Source organism: Nicotiana tabacum, chromosome 11 (genome assembly GCF_000715075.1).
Source record: "Nicotiana tabacum cultivar K326 chromosome 11, ASM71507v2, whole genome shotgun sequence".
Taxonomy (NCBI): domain Eukaryota; kingdom Viridiplantae; phylum Streptophyta; class Magnoliopsida; order Solanales; family Solanaceae; genus Nicotiana; species Nicotiana tabacum.
The window spans coordinates 180,347,693-180,367,353 of NC_134090.1; the positions used below are offsets into that span (position 1 = coordinate 180,347,693).

The window sequence follows — 19,661 nt, forward strand, 5'->3', positions numbered from 1 at the left end:
CGTGGCAGCAGCATGCTGCTACTGCTTCAGCTTTCTTCATCACACATCACCCTCACCCATCGTCCTCATTGCAAGAGACGAGATCGTCCAGTCATGGATCGTCCGTTCGAGTTCATGTCCAGTCGCCAGTTTGAGTTCGGATCCGACGAGATCGCTCGTTCGTTAGTTCCATTCGTGATTCAAAAATCGATCTTTTCAATGGAGTTTCTTTGATGTTGAAAATGAAGAAGTTTCTATTAAGAAGGTCATATTCTAACTTTGCTCATCTTTCGATTTTCAGATCTTGCGTCGTGGGTATATGAGTTGTTTTGTTTGATCTCCTTCGTTCCAGTTTTATGACTCACGTGATACTGATATCTTGGCCCTTTCATTTGTGATGTTTGTTTGTTTAATTGTTGAATCACATAAGAAGTTTTACATAGTCGTTTGTCTCCATTAATTGTCATATTATCTCGTTTTCGTTAGTTGGTTTGTATATTTGTATTGTTGTAGTTTGTTATTTGTTGAAATGGTGCCAGTTTGCTCTTTGTTGTTGATCACGTTGTTTGGTTCCCTGTTCGTTCAGGTTTTGTCTAAGTTAAATCACGATTTTATTCCCAATACAGTTAGTTTAGTCCCTTGCATCTGTGTGTCAATCATAGTCTGAAATCTGCCCGTAGTAGTGCAACATAGCTTCGTTTTGAATCATTCATCTTTGTTGTAATGTTGTTGGATTTAATTTTAAGTTCAAATAATTATTGAATTTAGAAATCTGAATATACTTGTTTGTTATTGTTGTTGTTGTTGTTGTTGAATCTGAAAGTAGGTTTCTTTGTTGTTAAAAATATTGTTCAATAAAAATGATTTTATTTGTTTCTTTGTTGTTCATCATTTAGTTTGAATTTGTTGTTGAAAATTGTTTAGAAATTGGTCATATTTGCTGTATTTTGGTTGAAATTAATTAGGTGAATTGGTTATAGCTGATGGGGGTAGTTTGGTAATTTGCAGTACGTTCAGGGGTAAAATGGTAATTTCAGTAAGGTCAGAGGGGTATTTTTGGAATTAAAATTCTGAACAATTATTTATTTTGAGTGCTCTGTCAATTAGGATTAAAATAATATTAAAATAATCAATAATGGGGAGATAAAATATAATGGTGGGAATAATGTATTTGCTTAATGTAAGCATGGGGAACAAGACATAATGGGATTGCGGGGCTCAAGAAAAGTTGTTTAAATAAATTATAATTGTATTTTTTAATTAGTAATGGGTTTGGTAGGAGAAAGTGGTTGTTTTATTAATTGATTAAAAGGTTTGGGATGGGAATAAATAAGAGACTTGATCAGATTTTAATAGAGACAGAGAAGAAAGAAAAAAGAAGAGAGAGAGATAGAGAAAAAAAAAGAGCTGGATATTAAAGAGAGAGAAAAATTCTGAAAATACTAAGACTCCAAAAATAAAAAGAAAAACATTCCGGAAATTCAAAAGAAGAATAGTATACACCTGATATACAATTTAAATATTCTGATATACGGATTCAGAAATTAAGGGTTGAACATTAATTAGTCTTTCAAATCTGAAAAGATTCCCTTGGCTTCTGTCCGTTGATTGTTGTTGGTGTTTTCTGGATTTTTTTTATCTTGAGTTTTAAAATCCGTCACAGGTTTCTCATTGCTGGTTGCTGGGTGTTGCCGTTGTTGTATGCTACTGAATTTCTGTTGATCTCCCTTTTCTTTTGCTTCCAATATCAGGTACACAACTGACACGCTGATTATTGTAAACTGAAACATGAAGCATGAATACAAAAAAATGAAGAGTTGAAGTTCTAAATTTATTTTAATTATATTTTGAATTTTATTTGTATATATAAATTATTCAGCTTACTCTAATCAGAATCATGTAGCTGTTAATATATATAGTGGAACATCTGACGATAGCTTAACAGACGAACTATCTATATATTGCCTAAAAAATAAATAAATGGTGTAGTAACTCCGTCTAGTTAATTCGTTATTGTTGGATGATTATCATATCTCAAAAAGCACGTTAGTTCATCAAACGAATAGACCATTTAGGAACTTGTAGGAATGTTGTTTAGTTAAATACTATTGGTTAATTTCAGCATGTAAATGGTTTAGAATTAAAATTAGATTGCTAAGTTTTTTTTTAATTTGACAAACTGTGAACATGCCTAGTATAATGTAACTAGGTAGTAACATGTGAATAAGATGGCCCAGGTCTAGTTTATGCCATACACGTTGAGCCTAGGCCCGCATTGGCAACAGATTGCCCCGCTTGCATCATTTTTAGAATTTATGAATCATATTCGAAACCCAAATATAACAACTCAAGCATGTAAATAAATTAAGACCTTTTTCTCTTTCATTTTGTAGAGACAATTTTAATAGAAAAAATGTAGGCACTTTAGGATTATCCTTTTAAAATAAATGAGATGAGCCTCGCCCAATAAAACACACAAATTGCGAGGCCCTCGATAAATGCTTAATTAAAATTACTTAGACTTCGGGATGAGCCGTTTTAGCAAAATTCCACGGCCTTACCCAGAAATAATAATACGCTAATTGTTGTGGCGCGCATTTTAATAATCTTACCCTCTTAAACTCGGGTGTGAATTTATGCGAACCAAATCCAAATCCCAAAACATTGAATAAAAATGCGTTCCGGATCGCGGGTGCATTTCATGTGACGCAATCTAAAGACATGTTTTTAAACGATGTTCATATTCTTTTAAAATAAATAATGATAAAAGCGGTAAAAAGATAAAGCTTGCACATAAGTTCATATTTGTTTAAAAATCAGATAATCAAGCCGAATATAACAGTTGAGCGACCGTGCTAGAACCACGGAACTCGGGAATGCCTAACACCTTCTCCCGGGTTAACAGAATTCCTTATCCGGATTTTTGGTTCGCGGACTGTAATACAGAGTCATTCTTTTCCTCGATTCGGGATTAAAATTGGTGACTTGGGACACCCTAAATCTCCCAAGTGGCGACTCTGAAATAAACAAACAAATCTCGTTTCGATTGTCCTTTAATTGGAAAAAAAAACCTTCACCCATCGCGAGGACGGAAAAATGAGGTGTGACAATCATCACCCCCCTCGGGGTCCTCCAGCTGAATATTAAGGTCCTCCGTTTGGGGTATCACCACTCTCCTCACCGGCTCTCTGGTAGCCTCCTGCTCTGGCACCTGTGATGGCTGAGTTGTCTGTGATGTAGGGGCAGACTTTCCCATAAGGAGATCCAGAGGAATGTCACCGGTTGTACTGAGCTTCGCCACCTCCTTCTTCAACTCTTCTTGATCCTTCTTCACCTTCCCCACTTGTTTACCCAGCGCTTTGATTGCCTTCTCATAAGTTCCCAAAGACTCCAGAATATTTCTTTTGTTGTCAAGAATAGTCTTCAATGATTCCTCCAATGATGGAGGCATCTGGAGCTGTGCTAGAACTGTCTAAGCTGCTACGGCAGTGGATAAGGCAGATAGCTTTGATGTAGCTACCTGCAGCTAGTTGTTGATACCAGCCATTATCTTGTTTACGCTTAAAGCAGTCTGAGGGTATGCTGATGAAGAAGGAACTGATAGAGGAATAGAAGCAAATGACCCGGAGGGTGGATGTGGCATGACAGCAGATGACCCCTCGGATGTGGAAGGCTCGGACCTAGTGGCCACCACCTCTGGCTCTTCAGACTAGCCAGTGGAGGTGGTGGCTTTTCCCTTTGACTTGAGGTTGTCTGGACCCTGAAGGTTGTACCAGGAGAATGGCCTTTTGGGTTTCACTTTGGTGTCGAAGTCCCTCCTTTCTACACCCTGGTCCTCTAAGAACATGGTGATGAAGTTGGGGAAGGGATACGATCTTTCATACTTGCCAATTGCTCCAGTAATAACTTTGGCCATAATATTCCCCACATTGATTGGGAACACTGCCATGATTAAAATCGGAAAGCCGGAAAGCAGGTAAACAATTTCTCAAACAATAAAGGATTTCCAAAGATTTACTTTTCATTATCTTTATCGATTATCTCTGGCCAGGAAATGCAAATATCAACATTTATAAATCTTAGGAAAACAGTACAATAATGTGCATATCATGCTGAGGTCATACGGCCCGATCCAACATAAATGTAACATGTGCATTGCTGAGGGTTGAACGGCGCGAATCATAGATGCATATATTACCCTGCTCGTGAATCATACATGTGACGCGGTCAAATATAAATAAACAAGCACCCCGCTCGCGAATCATACATGCGACGCAGGTACACATAGAAGCACGCATTCAAACAGTCAATCAAGACTTCATCAGGGAAAAATAATTACCCAAAGAAATAGCAATTCTCTTTAACGATCAATGAAATGATGTTTAATTCCTTTAGAAATTCATTTACTAATTCGATATGATTTAAGCATGTTTAAATCGACAACAAGATTCCAAATATTACAACTAGAGCATGCTTTTGGGTCCTAAACTACCCGGGCTTATGAATAATAGTAGCTACGCATGGACTCTCGTCACCTTGTGCGTACGTAGACCCCACAAATAGGAGCACATATTCAATTAATTCACCTATGGGGATAATTCCCTCTTACAAGGTTAGAAAAGAGACTCACTCGCTCTGAAGTTCCAAAACCGGCTTTCAAGCCCTTCCGACGACTCAAATCGATGCACAACGCTCCCAAACTAGCCAATAAATGAGAAAATCCATAAACATATGCTCTAATACTCACAACAATTCAATTTAGATAAATTCCTAACTCCGTTCGAAAAGTTGACAAAATTGCCCTCGGGCCCATGTGCCTGGATTCTGAAAAAACTCACAAAATCCGATAACTCATTCCGATACGAGTTCAACCATACCAATTTTATCAAATTCCGATAATAACTTGACCTCCAAATCTTGAATTTTCGTTCTTGAAAAGTTTTACAAAAATCTTGATTTCTTCCATTTAAATTCGAAATAAATGATGAATATAACCATAGAATCATGAATTATAATTACTTTTGGATATAGAACACTTACCCCAATCCATATTGTGAAAATCGCCCAAATATCACTTCAATCTGAGCTCCATAGCTCCAAATATGATAAAAATGACTGAAACCTTGAAATATAGCTTCTGCCTAGGTGTTTACTCTTCGCGATCGCGAAAACTGCTTCGCAATCGCGAAGCACAACATTTCTCAACCCAAAATTTGCCTTTTGCGATCGCGGAAAATGCTGCAAGATCGCGAAGAACAAATGCCCAGCTCTTCCAGACAGTCTCTAGTATAATTGCCATAACGTTTTGTACAAAACTCTAAATTGCAAATGGTTTAACTTTTTGAAAACTAGACTTCAAGGACTACAACTTCCATTCTTTGTTCATCTATCATTTCCTTATAGATTACAAGATATAAGCTTCGAAAATCAGCCCTGTGCAACACAAATTTCTTCTTCGCTATTTCCAAACTCTTTCCAGATAGTCTGTAGTGTAACACTCATAACGTTTTTTAAACAACTCCAAATTCCAAATAGTTTAATTTTCTGAAAACTAGACACAAAGGGATACAACTTTAGTTTTTGGATCATCTTCAAATTCCTTGTATATTGCGAGATACAAGCTTCCAAAGTCGTATCAGTGCAGCAGAAACTTTCCTCTACGTGATCGCGAAAGCCCTTCCGACTGTTGTACCAAAACCAGCATCTTAAAATGGTCAAGATATGGTCCGAAATCACCCCGAAACTCACCCGAGACCCTCGAGACCCCGTCCGAACATACCAACAAGTCTCAAAACGTATCACGGACTTAGTAGAGGCTTCAAATCACATCAAACAACACTAAAACCATGAATCACACTCCAATCCAAGCTTAATGAACTTTAGAATTTTAAAATTCTATATTTGATGCTTAACCCTATCAAATCACGTCCGATTGACCTCAAATTTTGTGCACAAGTCATATTCGACATTATGGACCTACTCCAACTTCCGGAATTGGAATCCGACCCCGATATCAAAAAGTCCACTTCCGATCAAACTCATCAAAAGCCTTCAAATATCTATCTTTAGTCAAATGACTCCAAAATGACCCACGGACCTCCCAATTCACTTCTGATCGCGCTCCCAATACCAGAATCACCATACGGAGCTATTTCCAGACTCGTAATCCCAAACGGACATCGATAACACTGATAAGCACTTCAACCCAAACTTATGAAATTCTTTCAAAAATGCCAACTTCCACAATATGTTCCGAAACGTTCCCGGGTCTTCCAAAATCCGATCCGGACATATGTTCACGTCCGAAATCATCATACAAAACTGTTGGAACCTTCGAATTCCAATTTCAAGGTCGTTTACTCAAAATCCAATCATAGTCCATTCTTTCACCTTAAAGCTTCCGAATTGAAAATTTTCTTTCCAAATCAACTCTGAACTTTCCGAAATTCAATTTCGATCATGTGTACAAGTCATAAGGGAAAGGACGGACAATTGGTGAATATTTTTCACCATGTACAAAGTAAGCAAAAGCTTCAAAACTCCTTACATGACTTTGAATTAAGAAAAAAAATATTCTTTAGCTTCTTTGTCTTAAAGTCAAAAATATAATGATTACTAAAGCTACTCACTACTATCCTCATCGACTTTGAGTCGTTTTGCCTCACCGCCACTAGTTTCATCAATAGGTTCTTCGTCATACCGAAAATTGCACACCCTAAGGCTACCGTCTCCCGCGCACTAATTTTCTCAATATCTTTGGTGTTAGACGGTAGCCGAAAATTGCACGCCAGACGTATGAGGACATAGAACCTAAAATGTATAGGAGGGCCTTTGGAATCATAAGATTTTTAAGGAATTACAAGGCACACTACAAAGGCAATCGTTTTGCTGATAAGGCTTTACGAGAGTTATGAAGTTGTTTTCTCATTTGCTTGGATGTTCCTATAATCAACTTCTCTTAAAGTTGAAGGGATTAAACATTCAGAATATGGAAGGGCATGAAAACACAACGTAAGATTTTGTATTGACTATTTTTAGTGTTTTGGACGGACCTTTTCTGATATGTGTTGTTTTTATTAAATTTCAGTTATGATCCTTTAGGGACCTTTAGAGTTCACTGCTCGCTTTTTCAACTAGTAAGTCCCATATTGTTCTTTTTCTTTTCTTTTTTGTTTTTTCATTAATTTGAATGATTTTGCAGGATAAGTCTTAGAAGATGATGTCTTAGTCTGGAAGATGATGCAGGGGAATCAAAAGCGTGAGTAATTATATTTGTACTCTTGGCTTTTGCTACATTACTTAGCCATTAGTTTGGATAAATAGTATAAGAGAATAAAAAACTTGTGGTAAACATTTATATTTTAAGTCGTATCATTTGGAAATGATAAATCGTATATTGGATTGTTATAATTCGAAAAACAAATTTTTGTTTCGAGTCATTTTGCACTTCCGACCTATTTGGCCTTAAGTGCATAAAAATATTGGCTGCACTTCAGACCTTTTGGCTTTAAGTGCATCTGAAGTGCAATTTTTTACTTTAGACTTATTGGCCTTAAGTGCAGCAAAACGTTTGTTGCACTTCAGATCTTTTGGCCTTAAATGCATATGATGGACAATTTTTCACTTCAGAATTATTGGCCCTAAGTGCATGAAACCATTTGTTACACTTCAAACCTATTTGGCCTTAAGTGCATCTGAAGTGTAATTTTTCACTTTAGACTTGTTAGACTTAAGTGCATGAAACCATTGGTTGTACTTCAAACCTATTTGGCCTTAAGTGCATTTAAAGTGCAATTTTTTCACTTCAGACCAATTTTTTTTTTTAATTTCAGATCAGATAAGAATAAAGTTGCTCGTAAAGTAGGTACGCTTGCAAACCTTTTTGCAAAGTGGATATAAGTTCAATTGTGACCCCAAAACCGGGTATAGATGCAAAAGCCCCACTTCTGCTTATGTTCAAATAAGTCGATCATCCAACTTTTGGGTCGATTGCAAGAATTCTACATTGATATACACATAACTTGTCCTTGAAAACCAAACATATTTGCTATGTACCTGTAATTTACATCTTGAAGATAGGTCTCTGATCTTAGGGCTCCCCAGCCAAAGATATCAACTTTCCTTCTAGAATTCACTAATTGGAATTAACTACCCACATAGTTTAGTTAAGGACCGAGGAATCCTATCCATCCACCATAATCTTTTGGAGCTAAGACTTTTGATTCATAAGTCAAATATATTAAACACGAGCTATTGCCTTTTCAAAATGTGATATCATTACAATAATAGCTACTACACCCAATCATGCCATCATTACTCTATAAAATCACTATATTCCTCAACAGTTCAAATAAATACTCGTTAACCTTCGCAAACTCCTATTTCACCAACTGAAAGACAACTTTTAAAAAAGTAATGTTGGTCGTGTGTTTATTTCGTTGCTAAGGTAACTTTTGATCTTTATCTTCCCTTGATTTTGACACAACAGAGTCGCATTAAACATCAACATGACTTGATTACATAACTTATGCTTGTGAGAAATATCTGTGAAGAAACCAAACATAAGGTAAAAGCAAATTTGCTGCCCCCTCTACTGAAATAATATATGGAACACGAAAACTCACAGCCTATACATTAACATTATGAGAGCAGAAGCAAGTGCTGGGCTGCCTGAAAGTCGAACCTGGAGAAGAACTTCAGGTCCAAGAGGAGATCCAACACCTAGAAATACACCAAGATCTTTACTTTGAGGGACGCGTAAGTGGTCGGCTTGCTTATGCTTCTTCACTGCCACTTTGATTTCCATTTTTGAGTATATTGAACTTGCAAAGAGGACAGGTAGCATTTATATACAACCACTTGTCTATGCACGCTGCATGAAAATGGTGACGACAAGGGAGCTCGCGCAGCTCAGCTCCATCTTCATAGGAACAAATGCAAATGCAACATTCCTGCAAACGTAAAGAACATATGTAACTTCTAGGACTAGGAGAGTTTGAGAAGCTTAATGGAAAATTCTTGGCCTAGAAAAGGCAAGTGTTTTATAATACATACAGCATCTTCCGGTGGGAGAACATGCTCAGTAGGTGTATCAGTGTCGCATTCAACCATTACTCCTCCAAATGATTCTTGAATCTCGCCATTCTCTTTCTCAAAGTTACCAAGTCTCCGGAACTTGTATTTGGTCAGTCTTTCAACATCTTCCTTAGTTGCTCCCTCCTGTTTCAAAGATAAGCATTTTATGAGAAAGATATCGAGAACTTCCCGGTGACAAGAAAAGCATTGACTCCATCCCAATGAAAGTGATCTGATTTGACTAGTCACGGGATTCAGGCAAGAGTTGGAATTTCAATTGTATTTAAATGTGCAAGGTTGCAGAGATTCGAAATTGTATTTAAATGCGCAAGGTTGCACAGATTCGCACTACAACTTTTCGATTATTTTGACTCTTATCTAAAATTATGCACATCTATATTACCTTTCAGCAATATAGTGAGGATATGGTATTGTACTATGTTAGAGAAATTCTTTCTTATTAGGAAATTAAAAGACAGCAGCAATGAACTAAAAGGTCTTGACAAAAGGCTGCACAAGAAAAATCCCCAACACGGCTGATTGCACATACCTTCCCGCATTTTAAGTTTCTGAGCCAAACTTGGAAGTATGAAATAACCCAAACAAATGGATAATCTAACACAACTTGCAACAATTCTTTGAACCATATTGACAAAAACCAATATGTTACTGCAAATTGAAAGCCTTTTTTTCCCTTACTTTATGGATAACAAGGAGCTCTAACTCAACAACAGATTAAAGGAATAGTTGTCCCCAAAACATAATATGCTACTAAATCTGTTTTTTTTTTTAACAATACACAGTATGCATTTTAATGAGTTTCCAAATATTCTCAAGCCAAAACTATCAGTTTATCACAGAATTTACTAAAAGCTAAAATAAAATTGTTTTTTTTTCCCTAACCACAAATATTTTGAAGGTTTCTTTCATGAAATAGAGTAATTTATTTTAAGAAAAAAAATCACTTAAAATTTGATATTATCCAACTACTGCAAACAAAAAAAGAACTTAAAAGAAATAAATGCACAAGACTATGTATTATTGTACACTTCCAAAATTTGGAGCCAAGAGGGGGAAATCAATATTTAAATTGCTTAGTTTCAACAGTTAATCAAGTTAGATGATAGTAGAACCAAAAAGGTGAAAACTCATACAGAAAGCCTGCATTACAGAGCAAAAGATCAAGAGAAAATCCCCCTCCCTAAATTTTTATAATCTTGCATAATAACTAGACGAAAACAAATAAGAGACTACAAGGGGACTTCCAGAAAGTAACTTGAAGAAAAATTGTATGTAACAACCATGGTTCCCCTAGGTGGATCTTCATACTCAGGCTGGCTGCACATGGGAGGTTGACTACTAGGGACAGGATTGCTAAATGGGGCATTCACACAAGTCTACTATCTCCACTTTGTAATTCAGCAGATGAGACTATTCAGCATTTGTTCTTTGAATGTGCTGTAACTGGGAAGATTTGGACACAACTACTACAATGGCAGGGCATTTTCAGACACAACATGCGCTGGACAGATGAATTGCAATGGGCCGAAAAGGTGTGCAAACTGCAAAGGCAAAAGTGGGGGTGCTGGGATATACTCATATACAGAACTACCTTGGCAGCAGCTGTGTATTACTTGTGGCAGGAAAGAAACAATAGGATCTTTCAAAGCAAGATGAGATCAGAGGAAGCAATTGCAAAGATGGTTATCCAGGAAGTGTACTACAGAGCTAGTCTGATCCCTAAACTAACAGGGTGTCCCCCGAAGCTTAATACTTCTCCTTCTAGTTTTATTAAGATTGAGTAGTGATGTTGAGGGTAAATAGAGGTCTACTGATATACTAGGAACTGGGCTTCGTGTCCAGTTCTAGTGCCTTTTTTTCTTCTTCTCCTTGAGCTGTAAATATTCCTCAGTTTTTGTAAATAAAATTTTTAATTACTCCCAAAAAAAAAAATATAAGAGTTCAACCAGAGTCCATTAGATGATCGAAGGTGACCATTTCCGTAAATAGGTCCAAAATGGATTAGTGAATATTACACATTAAAATAGTAACATTATTTGGTTATGGACCATTAAAAAATTTTATTCCACCCATTTGCCCACATTTTTCTACCTTCTTCTATAACATTATACTCAGTGGCAAACACATAACTAATACTTTGCAGGGGAAGATACAAAGAAAATTTTTTATGGGGGGCAAACTACAAGTTCAAAGGGGTAATTTTGAATTTTTTATGGACCATTATCTTGCATTAACTCAAGATAATTTAAGCAGAAGAAGTATTCTGAGTGTCAACAGATGCTTCATGTGTCTTCCGCACTTAGAAACTAATAGCCATCTTCTACTTCACTGCTCAGTTGTTGCAGATATCTGGTACATGTTCCTTGCTATTTTTGGCATCAGTTGGGTTATGCCACATAGCATCAAAGAAGCCTATGAATGCTGGTCTCTTTGGAAAGTTGATAACTCCATCATAGAAAATCTGGCAGATGGTTCCTGCCTGCATCTTTTGGTGTGTCTGGTCAGAAAGGAATCGCAGGTGTTTTGACGGGATATCAACTCCTACTATGGTGCTTAAGGCTAGATGTCTTCTATGGTTGTATAGTTGGCATAATTTAGTTCCCAATGACTGTCATATGAAGTTTTTTGATTTTGTCAGCTCTTTAGCTCTTGCTTAGCTCCTTTTTGTTCATAGCTGACTGTTTTTTTATGTACTCTCTTTTATACCCCTTGCATCTTCTGGATGCCATATATAAAATTCCGCTTACCTTGTCGGAAAAAAACTACAAATTCAAAGGGGTTATCTTAAAAACATCTAAGATTCTAAGGTATAAGTTTTTGATGACTGAGATTCTAAGATATAAGATAGAACTCTCAGAATCTCTGAACATTGTTATGTGCTGAGAATGCATGGACAATTGCAACAAAGAACAAAGGTATAAGACTAAACATGTATGATATACTGTTAATTCAAAAACAAGCAAATCCTTCCATAATCTAGGTCCTCCACTACTGAGATAGCTTTGGAACTGATATTTGAGAATTACATGTCAAAAGGAAGTCGATTGATGTGAATCGTGACAGTTAATAGATGCGACAAAACGATTATATACCTGATCTGCCACTGCATATAAGATTGCGATGATACATGGGAGACAGCAGCAAACAGCAATTCCGATGACACAAGCCACAGCAACACATATAACAACAAAGAACACATCAAACGCCAGAAACGTGATACAAAGCCTGAAAAAGAAACCACGTAAACATAAAGTACAAATAAAAGAAAATGAGGCAGAGCTAGAGCCTAGTTTTGAAATAACCAGTAAAGTTGAGGTGCATCACGGGTCATAGTTTGGCCACCAGCAGATACCCAATAGAACCCAATTATCCACCAAATGAAAGAAAACATGGTGTTTGCGGACTCCAGATGCTTGGCAACACTGAAACAATAAATCAAGAATCAGCGATACATTATTAGGCACAGACATGCAGTTTTATTCTTCTCTAAACATAAGAAACAAAGAACAGGGTTTCAACCATTTATAGCATGTTTGGCCAAGCTTCTATAATCAGCTTATTTTGAAAAGTATTTTTCTCAAAAGTACTTTTCAAAAAAGTGTTTTTGGGGAGAATCAGTTTGTGTTTGGCTAATTAATTTGAAAAGCACTTTTGAGCAGTAATTAGTGTTTGGCCAAGCTTTTGAAAACTACTTCTAAGTGTATTTTTCTCAAAAATGTTTCTCAGAAAAGTGCTTTTGGAGAGAAAATACTTTTTTCTACTTCTCAAAAACTGCTTCTGCTTCTCCTCAAAAACATTTTTTTCCTTCTAAAAGCTTGGCCAAACACCTCAATTTTTGGCCAAACGCACTTTTGGCCCAAAAAAGCTTGGCCAAACAGGCTATTAGTCATGCTTAACAACCTTCGTATTCCAGAGCTGGTATCAGTTTGAATAACTTTGAGATTCATGTTGAACTATTCTGTTCAGCAGCCTAGAGAACATTACTGCCCAAACGTGCCAGTAAGCCTATTGCGTCAAATCAAAACTAAAGCATCAGCGACATGAGCGCTCATTTCAGCCACTTAAACCCCAGAAGTTTTGAATTAAGTTTATTTTTGAGTTACACTAAGTGATAAATATTGCTGTGCGGCACCAAACCGAGCCAATTGTAAAAGCAAGTCCAAAGAAACTTGACTTTATGCAAAATTAAAAGAGAAACTAGCAGTAAATCATTTGAGCATACCAAAATACATAGCACTAACTAATTCAATACCACTATATAGTTAATTAGCCAATTCAACTCATGATTTATGTATAAGTCTAACAATCTGAGACACTGATCAGAACCTACACTTCTTTAATCAGTTAACAATCTGAGACACTGATCAGAACTCACTAGTCCAATAGGAGAGGCTCCATTAGATTGTTGCTCAAAATGAAGCCTCTAGTGCCTCTCTAACCAAAGAGGTCAATATTGACACTTCAGATTTATGCCTTGATTACCTATAATAAAGCCAAATTCATGCGAAACATAAACAAGCTATCTAAGAAAGAACACCTGCAGCTGTCATAAATCCACAATCCAGATGTCATTTTTCTGCATTACTCTGGCTATCCCAACCAGTTGATACCTCTATCTGAATACACAAAAAGATTCCAAACCCTTCCAAATCTAGATTGGACACAACTTATCCTCATCCACTTGCTGATCCCTCATTTATAAGTTTTTTCTAGGGCTAAAACACCAGGTGGTTTCTTCCCACCTGCCTAAGCCTTGGTGCGTAAAGTTATCCAGTAACTGTGCTGGTAGCAGGTACCCGGTGGAATACTTGAAATATGCACAAGCTGGCCCGGGCAATATGTTACCAAAAAAAAGTATTTTCAAGGGCTACCACTCTTTCTACCATTCTTCAGACACTACCTTCAGACTTCAATTAATAACATAAAGCCAACAAACTTAATGCTAGAAACAACATCTAGCAATTTCTTATGTGAGTTTCATCAACATGCATCCACAAAATTCTCTAGCTAGAATTACCAACAATGATAATATTCCCTCAGTCCTTTTTATATTATAGCGTTTGAACAGGTATGCAGTTTAAATGTCAACATCGATATATATGTTATATATAATCTTATATATCATGGAAGACAATATTAAAATAGTAGTTGAAAATTTTGTTATTTCCTCTGTCTCAATTTACGTGGCACACTTTCATTTTTAGTTTGTTCCAAAAAGAATGACACTTTTCATATTTAGAAATAATTTAACCTTAAACTTCTCATTTTAGCCTTTAGTCACATAAATATTTATTGCTCATCTTAGACCACATGTTTCAGAAGTATTTCTTTTTTTCTTAAACTTCATGCTTAGTCAAACAATATGAGTACCTAGTTTCAACCTCATTTTGACACCTCTATGGTAGATAATTACGAGACTTCCCAATTATGTGGTACGCTTTCCTTTTTAGTTTGTCCAGAAAAGTATAACACTTTTTTATACTCCATTTAGAAATAATTTAACATTAACTTCTCATTTTACCCTTTAATCGCATAACTATCTATCTGAAAATATTTATCATACACAAGTCTCAAACATAATTTCTTTTTTTAAAGTTCGTGCTCAGTCAAATAATATCACATAAAAAGGGACAGCGGCAGTACCTAGTTTCGTCCTCGTTTTGACGCCTCTCCAGTAAATAATCACCCGACTCTCCTCCATCACTTTCCGAACTCAAGTTCGAAACTTCTCTATTATTCCAATTTCCACTGCTGCTTGAGGAATTCCGTCGCTGACATCGGCGTCTATATTCGACGAACACACAAACCATGTGAAGCACAGACTGTAAAGCGTATCCGATAATCCAAAGCCTTAAAGGCATAGAAGGAGACTCATTTTTGCTCATTATAAGAACAGAGATAGCTACAATAACAAAAGCTAAGTTCCATACGAGATCTAATATCACTATAGGTTTTGAGTACGCCCAGTCGCTTTGTCGCTCCTCGATTTGCTCAGCGGCAGCTTCGCGAACTCGCATCGATGGCTCGCGCATTAACCGGCGGCTGCTTGCGCGCCGTAGAAAGCCGGCAGCTCCTCGGAGGCTCGGACGGCGATGGAACGAACGCTGGCTACGGGAATTGGTGAGAAGCGGTGACGTATCAACTCCGCCACCGCCGTTGCTGGGGCTAACGTCGGCGTTAGAAGTGTTATCATCGGCGGCGACTCTTGCCGTGGACATCGCCGGAAAATTGTATAAGAGATAAATCGAGATGAAATGAGTTTTGTTAGATAGGGTTGATTTTTCAGACAAATGTTTTCATTCCGAAGTCGGATTAGGAAAGTCAGCTTAGCTGACGCATTTCTGGGCCACACGCGCCTGCGAATATTGAAAGATATGTACTCCAGAAGTAGCACGCTTCTGTTTCTTCCTTTAATTTTTTTTGTCCCTTAAATATTTTTATTTTTGGCCATTAATTAAAAATAGATAAAAAGTAGGAGAAACTCTAGCTCAAAAAGTTGCATTTTAAATCCCTGAGGCGGTTTGAAATGGCTTTTAAGTTGGTCAAATCAATTTTTTAAGTTTTTTTTAGCTTTTTTCGGTGTTTGACAAAGCTATAAAATACTTAAAATAAGTTTAAAATCGCTTAAAATAAGTCAAAAGCAACAAGTTGGGCAATCCCAACTTATTGCTTTTTTTGCTTAAAAACTATTTCGGCTGAAAAGTTACTTTTTTAAGTCAATCCAAATGGGCTCCCTGTTTATTACACGGTTCTAATAAGTAACATTTAACAAGTAGAATTTGTTAAATATTTAATAAAAATAAAAAATATTTATTTTTACAAAACCTATAGGATCAAAATTGCTCATTATATATTATATATAGAGAGAGATGGAACTATTTTGACTCCCACCATTTTCTCACATAAAGTTAATACTACTCTAAATGTCATGTAGCTCATCTAAAATAAAAAAAATTAGAAGAATTAACTTAATTCTAGACGAAAAGTCAAAGGATATATAATATATAGGCCGGCCTAATATATATGTATAACCGTATGTAATTTATCCTGGAAACAGCCTATCTACCCTTCGGGGTAGGGGTAAGGTCTTCGTACATATTACCCTTCCCAGACCCTACTTGTGAGATTATACTGGGTCGTTGTTGTTGTTGTTGTAACCGTATGTAATTTATGTATATCGACTAGAAAAAAATTCCTAAAAAGTGTACTTTCATGCTTTCAAATGGTATTGGTTAAGATGGTGGAAATGACACCGGGTAGCCACTTTTAAGTATGTTGTCTAAAATATATTTACAGTTTACAATGTATCTAATGATTAGCCAATTTCGCTCAAATTTCAGGGCATGACGCCCTAGAGTTTTAACCTCAAAATTCAAACTTCACGACATCGTATACAAAAGTTCGAAAATTATGTCCAGAAGTTCAAATATTATGTCCTGAATTTTAAATTAGCAGTTCAAAAAATTCATGACATTTAGTCCTGAATTTCAAATTAGCAACTCAAAAATTCAGGAAACTAAGATCTGAATTTCCAAATTCAGGATACTTAGTCATGAAGTTTGGGTGAATTGGTTAATCTTTAAATACATTATAAATTGTGTATATATTTTAAATAGCAGGCTTAAAAGTAGCTATTGTTGCACTTGCCGTAGCTCAAAAAAAAAAAGATTTACCCTATAGTGACGGATAGGGCAGTCATCCCTCTGATTTTAAAAAATTTAAGAAATTAAATATAATAACTTTTGAAATATAAATCAAATATATGTAAGTATCAAAATAATCTTCTTTCTTACGAGTGATAAAGAGAATTTCACGTGCCTTTTCATTTTCTTTCTCTCTCCTTACAAGAATATCGATTCATATAAAGTGAATCCTAGTTATTAATGTCATGTTCTCTCCCCTTGAAATTGGCAGTTGTTACGAAACAAAGACTATAAAGTAAAGACAAGTATAGAGAGAAACTGATATATTATTCGAATTCAAACTGATGTACATAATGAACTGAAATCTCTTCTATTTATAGAAGAAAGGAAGCTGCTCTGTAAGCTGCTACTACAAGCTGCTGTGTAGGCTGCTACTACAAGCTGCAGTGTAAGCTACTATAAACTGCTGTGTAAGCTGCTACTACAAGCTGTTGTGTAAGCTGCTACAAGATGTTGTGTAAGCTGCTGCTGTACCAGATATGGATAATCTTCTACTGAGAGCAATATTTATCCATAACGAAGTACTGAATGGATAAGCATATTATACCCGGTATGAATAATCTTCTACCGGGGTAATGTTTATCCATAACTGGATACTGAAAAGATAAGCTTATTATACCCGATATGGATAAACTTCTACTGGGGGTAATGTTTATCCATAACCGGGTACCGAAGTGATAAGCTTCTTCAGGAAGCTTATTTCCAATATAGTACTAAATAGATAAACATATTTACGGTGGAGTCTCATATGGATAAGCTTCTTCAGGAAGCTTATTTACAACGGAGTACTAAATGAACATCCATAATATAATATATTTATAACACTCCCCCTTGGATGTTCATTTAAAAGATAATGTGCCTCATTAAAACCTTACTAGGAAAAACCACGTGGGAAAAAAATTTCAGTGAAGGAAAAAGAGTACACATATTTAGTAAGACGCATTGCTAGGTGCCTCATTAAAAACCTTATAAGGAAAACCCCATGGGAAAAACCTTAGTAAGGGAAAAAGAGTGCATCGCGTATTTTACTCCCCCTGATGAAAACCTTGTTTCAAATATTTGAGTCTCCGCATTCCAATCTTGTATACCATCTTCTCAAAAGTTGAAGTTGGCAAAGATTTAGTGAATAAATCTGCTGGATTATTACTTGAACGGATTTGTTGCACATCAATGTCACCACTTTTCTGAAGATCGTGTGTGTAGAATAATTTTGGTGAAATGTGCTTCGTTCTATCTCCTTTTATAAATCCTCCCTTCAATTGGGCTATGCATGCAGCATTGTCTTCGTATAAAATTGTGGGTCTTTTATCACATTCCAAACCACATGTTTCTCGAATGAATCACTGATCTCAATCATATGCATTTCCTGCTTGCCGGTTTGAAATCGAACTTTATGGGTATCGGATAAATAACCTGCATTACCAATATGATCTGCACCACTTTTGTTAGCATTAGCAAGATAAATAAGTACACCATCTACACCGAGATAGAGTATTTCAGGACCAAGGAGTTCCTCGTCCTCTTCTGGAGGTCGGAACAAATCCTTATTTACTTCAAGTGATCGAACAACCATTGGTGTACTCAATGGGTGCGCTTTGTCCATGTAAAAGCGTTTTAAGACCCTTTCTGTATATGCAGATTGATGGATAAAGATCTCATCTGCTAAATATTCAATTTGCAGACCAAGACAAAGTTTTGTCTTTCCAAGATCTTTCATCTCAAATTCTTTCTTAAGATATTCAATTGTCTTTTGAAGCTCTTCTGGAGTTCCAACAAGGTTTATGTCATCAGCATAAACAGCAAGTATAACAAATTCTGATGCCATTTTCTTTATAAAAATACATGGACAAATAACATCATTTATGTAACCTTCTTTCAGCAAATATTCACTAAGGCGATTATACCACATGCGCCCAGATTGCTTTAAACCGTACAAAGATCTTTATAATTTGATCAAGTACATTTCTCAAGACTTTGAATTATATGCTTCGGCCATTTTCAATCCTTCAAGGATCTTCATATAGATTTAGCCAAATAAGTCATATAGGTTAAGACTTGTATCTAAATGGTACGACATCTTCAAGTGTCTGGACTGCTAGTCCGATCCTCACAATCGTTTACAATATTGTGCACTATATTGTATTAAATGTATCGTCGACGATCATTTTGTGTCAGTTCCGAAGCGACATAACTTGTGGAGATCTCATCACTTTCTTTATTTTCAGGTACCTGAACTTTTCCGGGAGTTTCATGAAATGTTATGTCGTGGGCTCTTCTAGAGCATATTTCCTCCTCATTATGATCATTTTGATCATTAGCTCCTACTATTTTTCAAGGATTGTTACCTTTGGAACCGATTGGTCTACCACGCTTCATGCGTACAGTAAACTCTATCCTTCAGGGACTTTAATTTTAATAGAAGCATTTGCAGCTGAAATATGATATTTAATTTTGGATCAGCAAATGCTTCTGGCATTCGACTTGAATTATCTTCTAAGTGAGGATCATGATAATTCGATTCATATAACATATTTTTCAACTGTTTATTTTATCCCTCAAATGTTAGAAAAACTAACATATATCCCCAATTATCTTTGGGAAACATATCTTTGTGTATTATGGTAGAGAAATTAATCATATACCACGCAACAAAAGATAGTAAAAATATTTGGTTTCTGATCCTAAACCAATTGTGAAGGGAGGACTTATCATATATTGTTGATCTGATGCATACAAGTGCTGCTATATGCAATTTAGAAAATCTTAGACCAATACATGAAGCTTTGTTCTCATAAGCAATGGTTTAGACATTAATAGGAGGTATTCAATGCTAAACCAGCTTGGATATAAACCAGCATTATCAAGATGAACTGTCTTGATTTC

At 36.2% G+C, this 19,661-nt stretch overlaps 1 protein-coding gene and 1 long non-coding RNA gene across 2 annotated transcripts; one reads left to right on the forward strand and one right to left on the reverse strand.

Annotated features, from left to right (window-relative positions):
• The first annotated feature begins 6,635 nt into the window (after positions 1 to 6,635).
• On the forward strand, positions 6,636 to 7,338 carry LOC107808684 (uncharacterized). Its single transcript, XR_001653232.2, has 3 exons — positions 6,636 to 6,990; positions 7,067 to 7,115; positions 7,181 to 7,338. It is a non-coding gene; the product is annotated as an uncharacterized LOC107808684 (long non-coding RNA).
• A 1,070-nt stretch (positions 7,339 to 8,408) lies between these two features.
• LOC107808687 (E3 ubiquitin-protein ligase At1g63170) lies at positions 8,409 to 15,425 on the reverse strand. The gene is made up of 5 exons (XM_016633219.2): positions 14,719 to 15,425; positions 12,378 to 12,497; positions 12,168 to 12,300; positions 9,034 to 9,198; positions 8,409 to 8,930 (listed from the first exon to the last, which is right to left on the reverse strand). The coding sequence occupies exons 1-5, from the start codon at positions 15,291 to 15,293 to the stop codon at positions 8,754 to 8,756; spliced, it is 1,170 nt and encodes a 389-aa protein (XP_016488705.1). The 5' UTR covers positions 15,294 to 15,425; the 3' UTR covers positions 8,409 to 8,753.
• Positions 15,426 to 19,661: the final 4,236 nt, after the last annotated feature.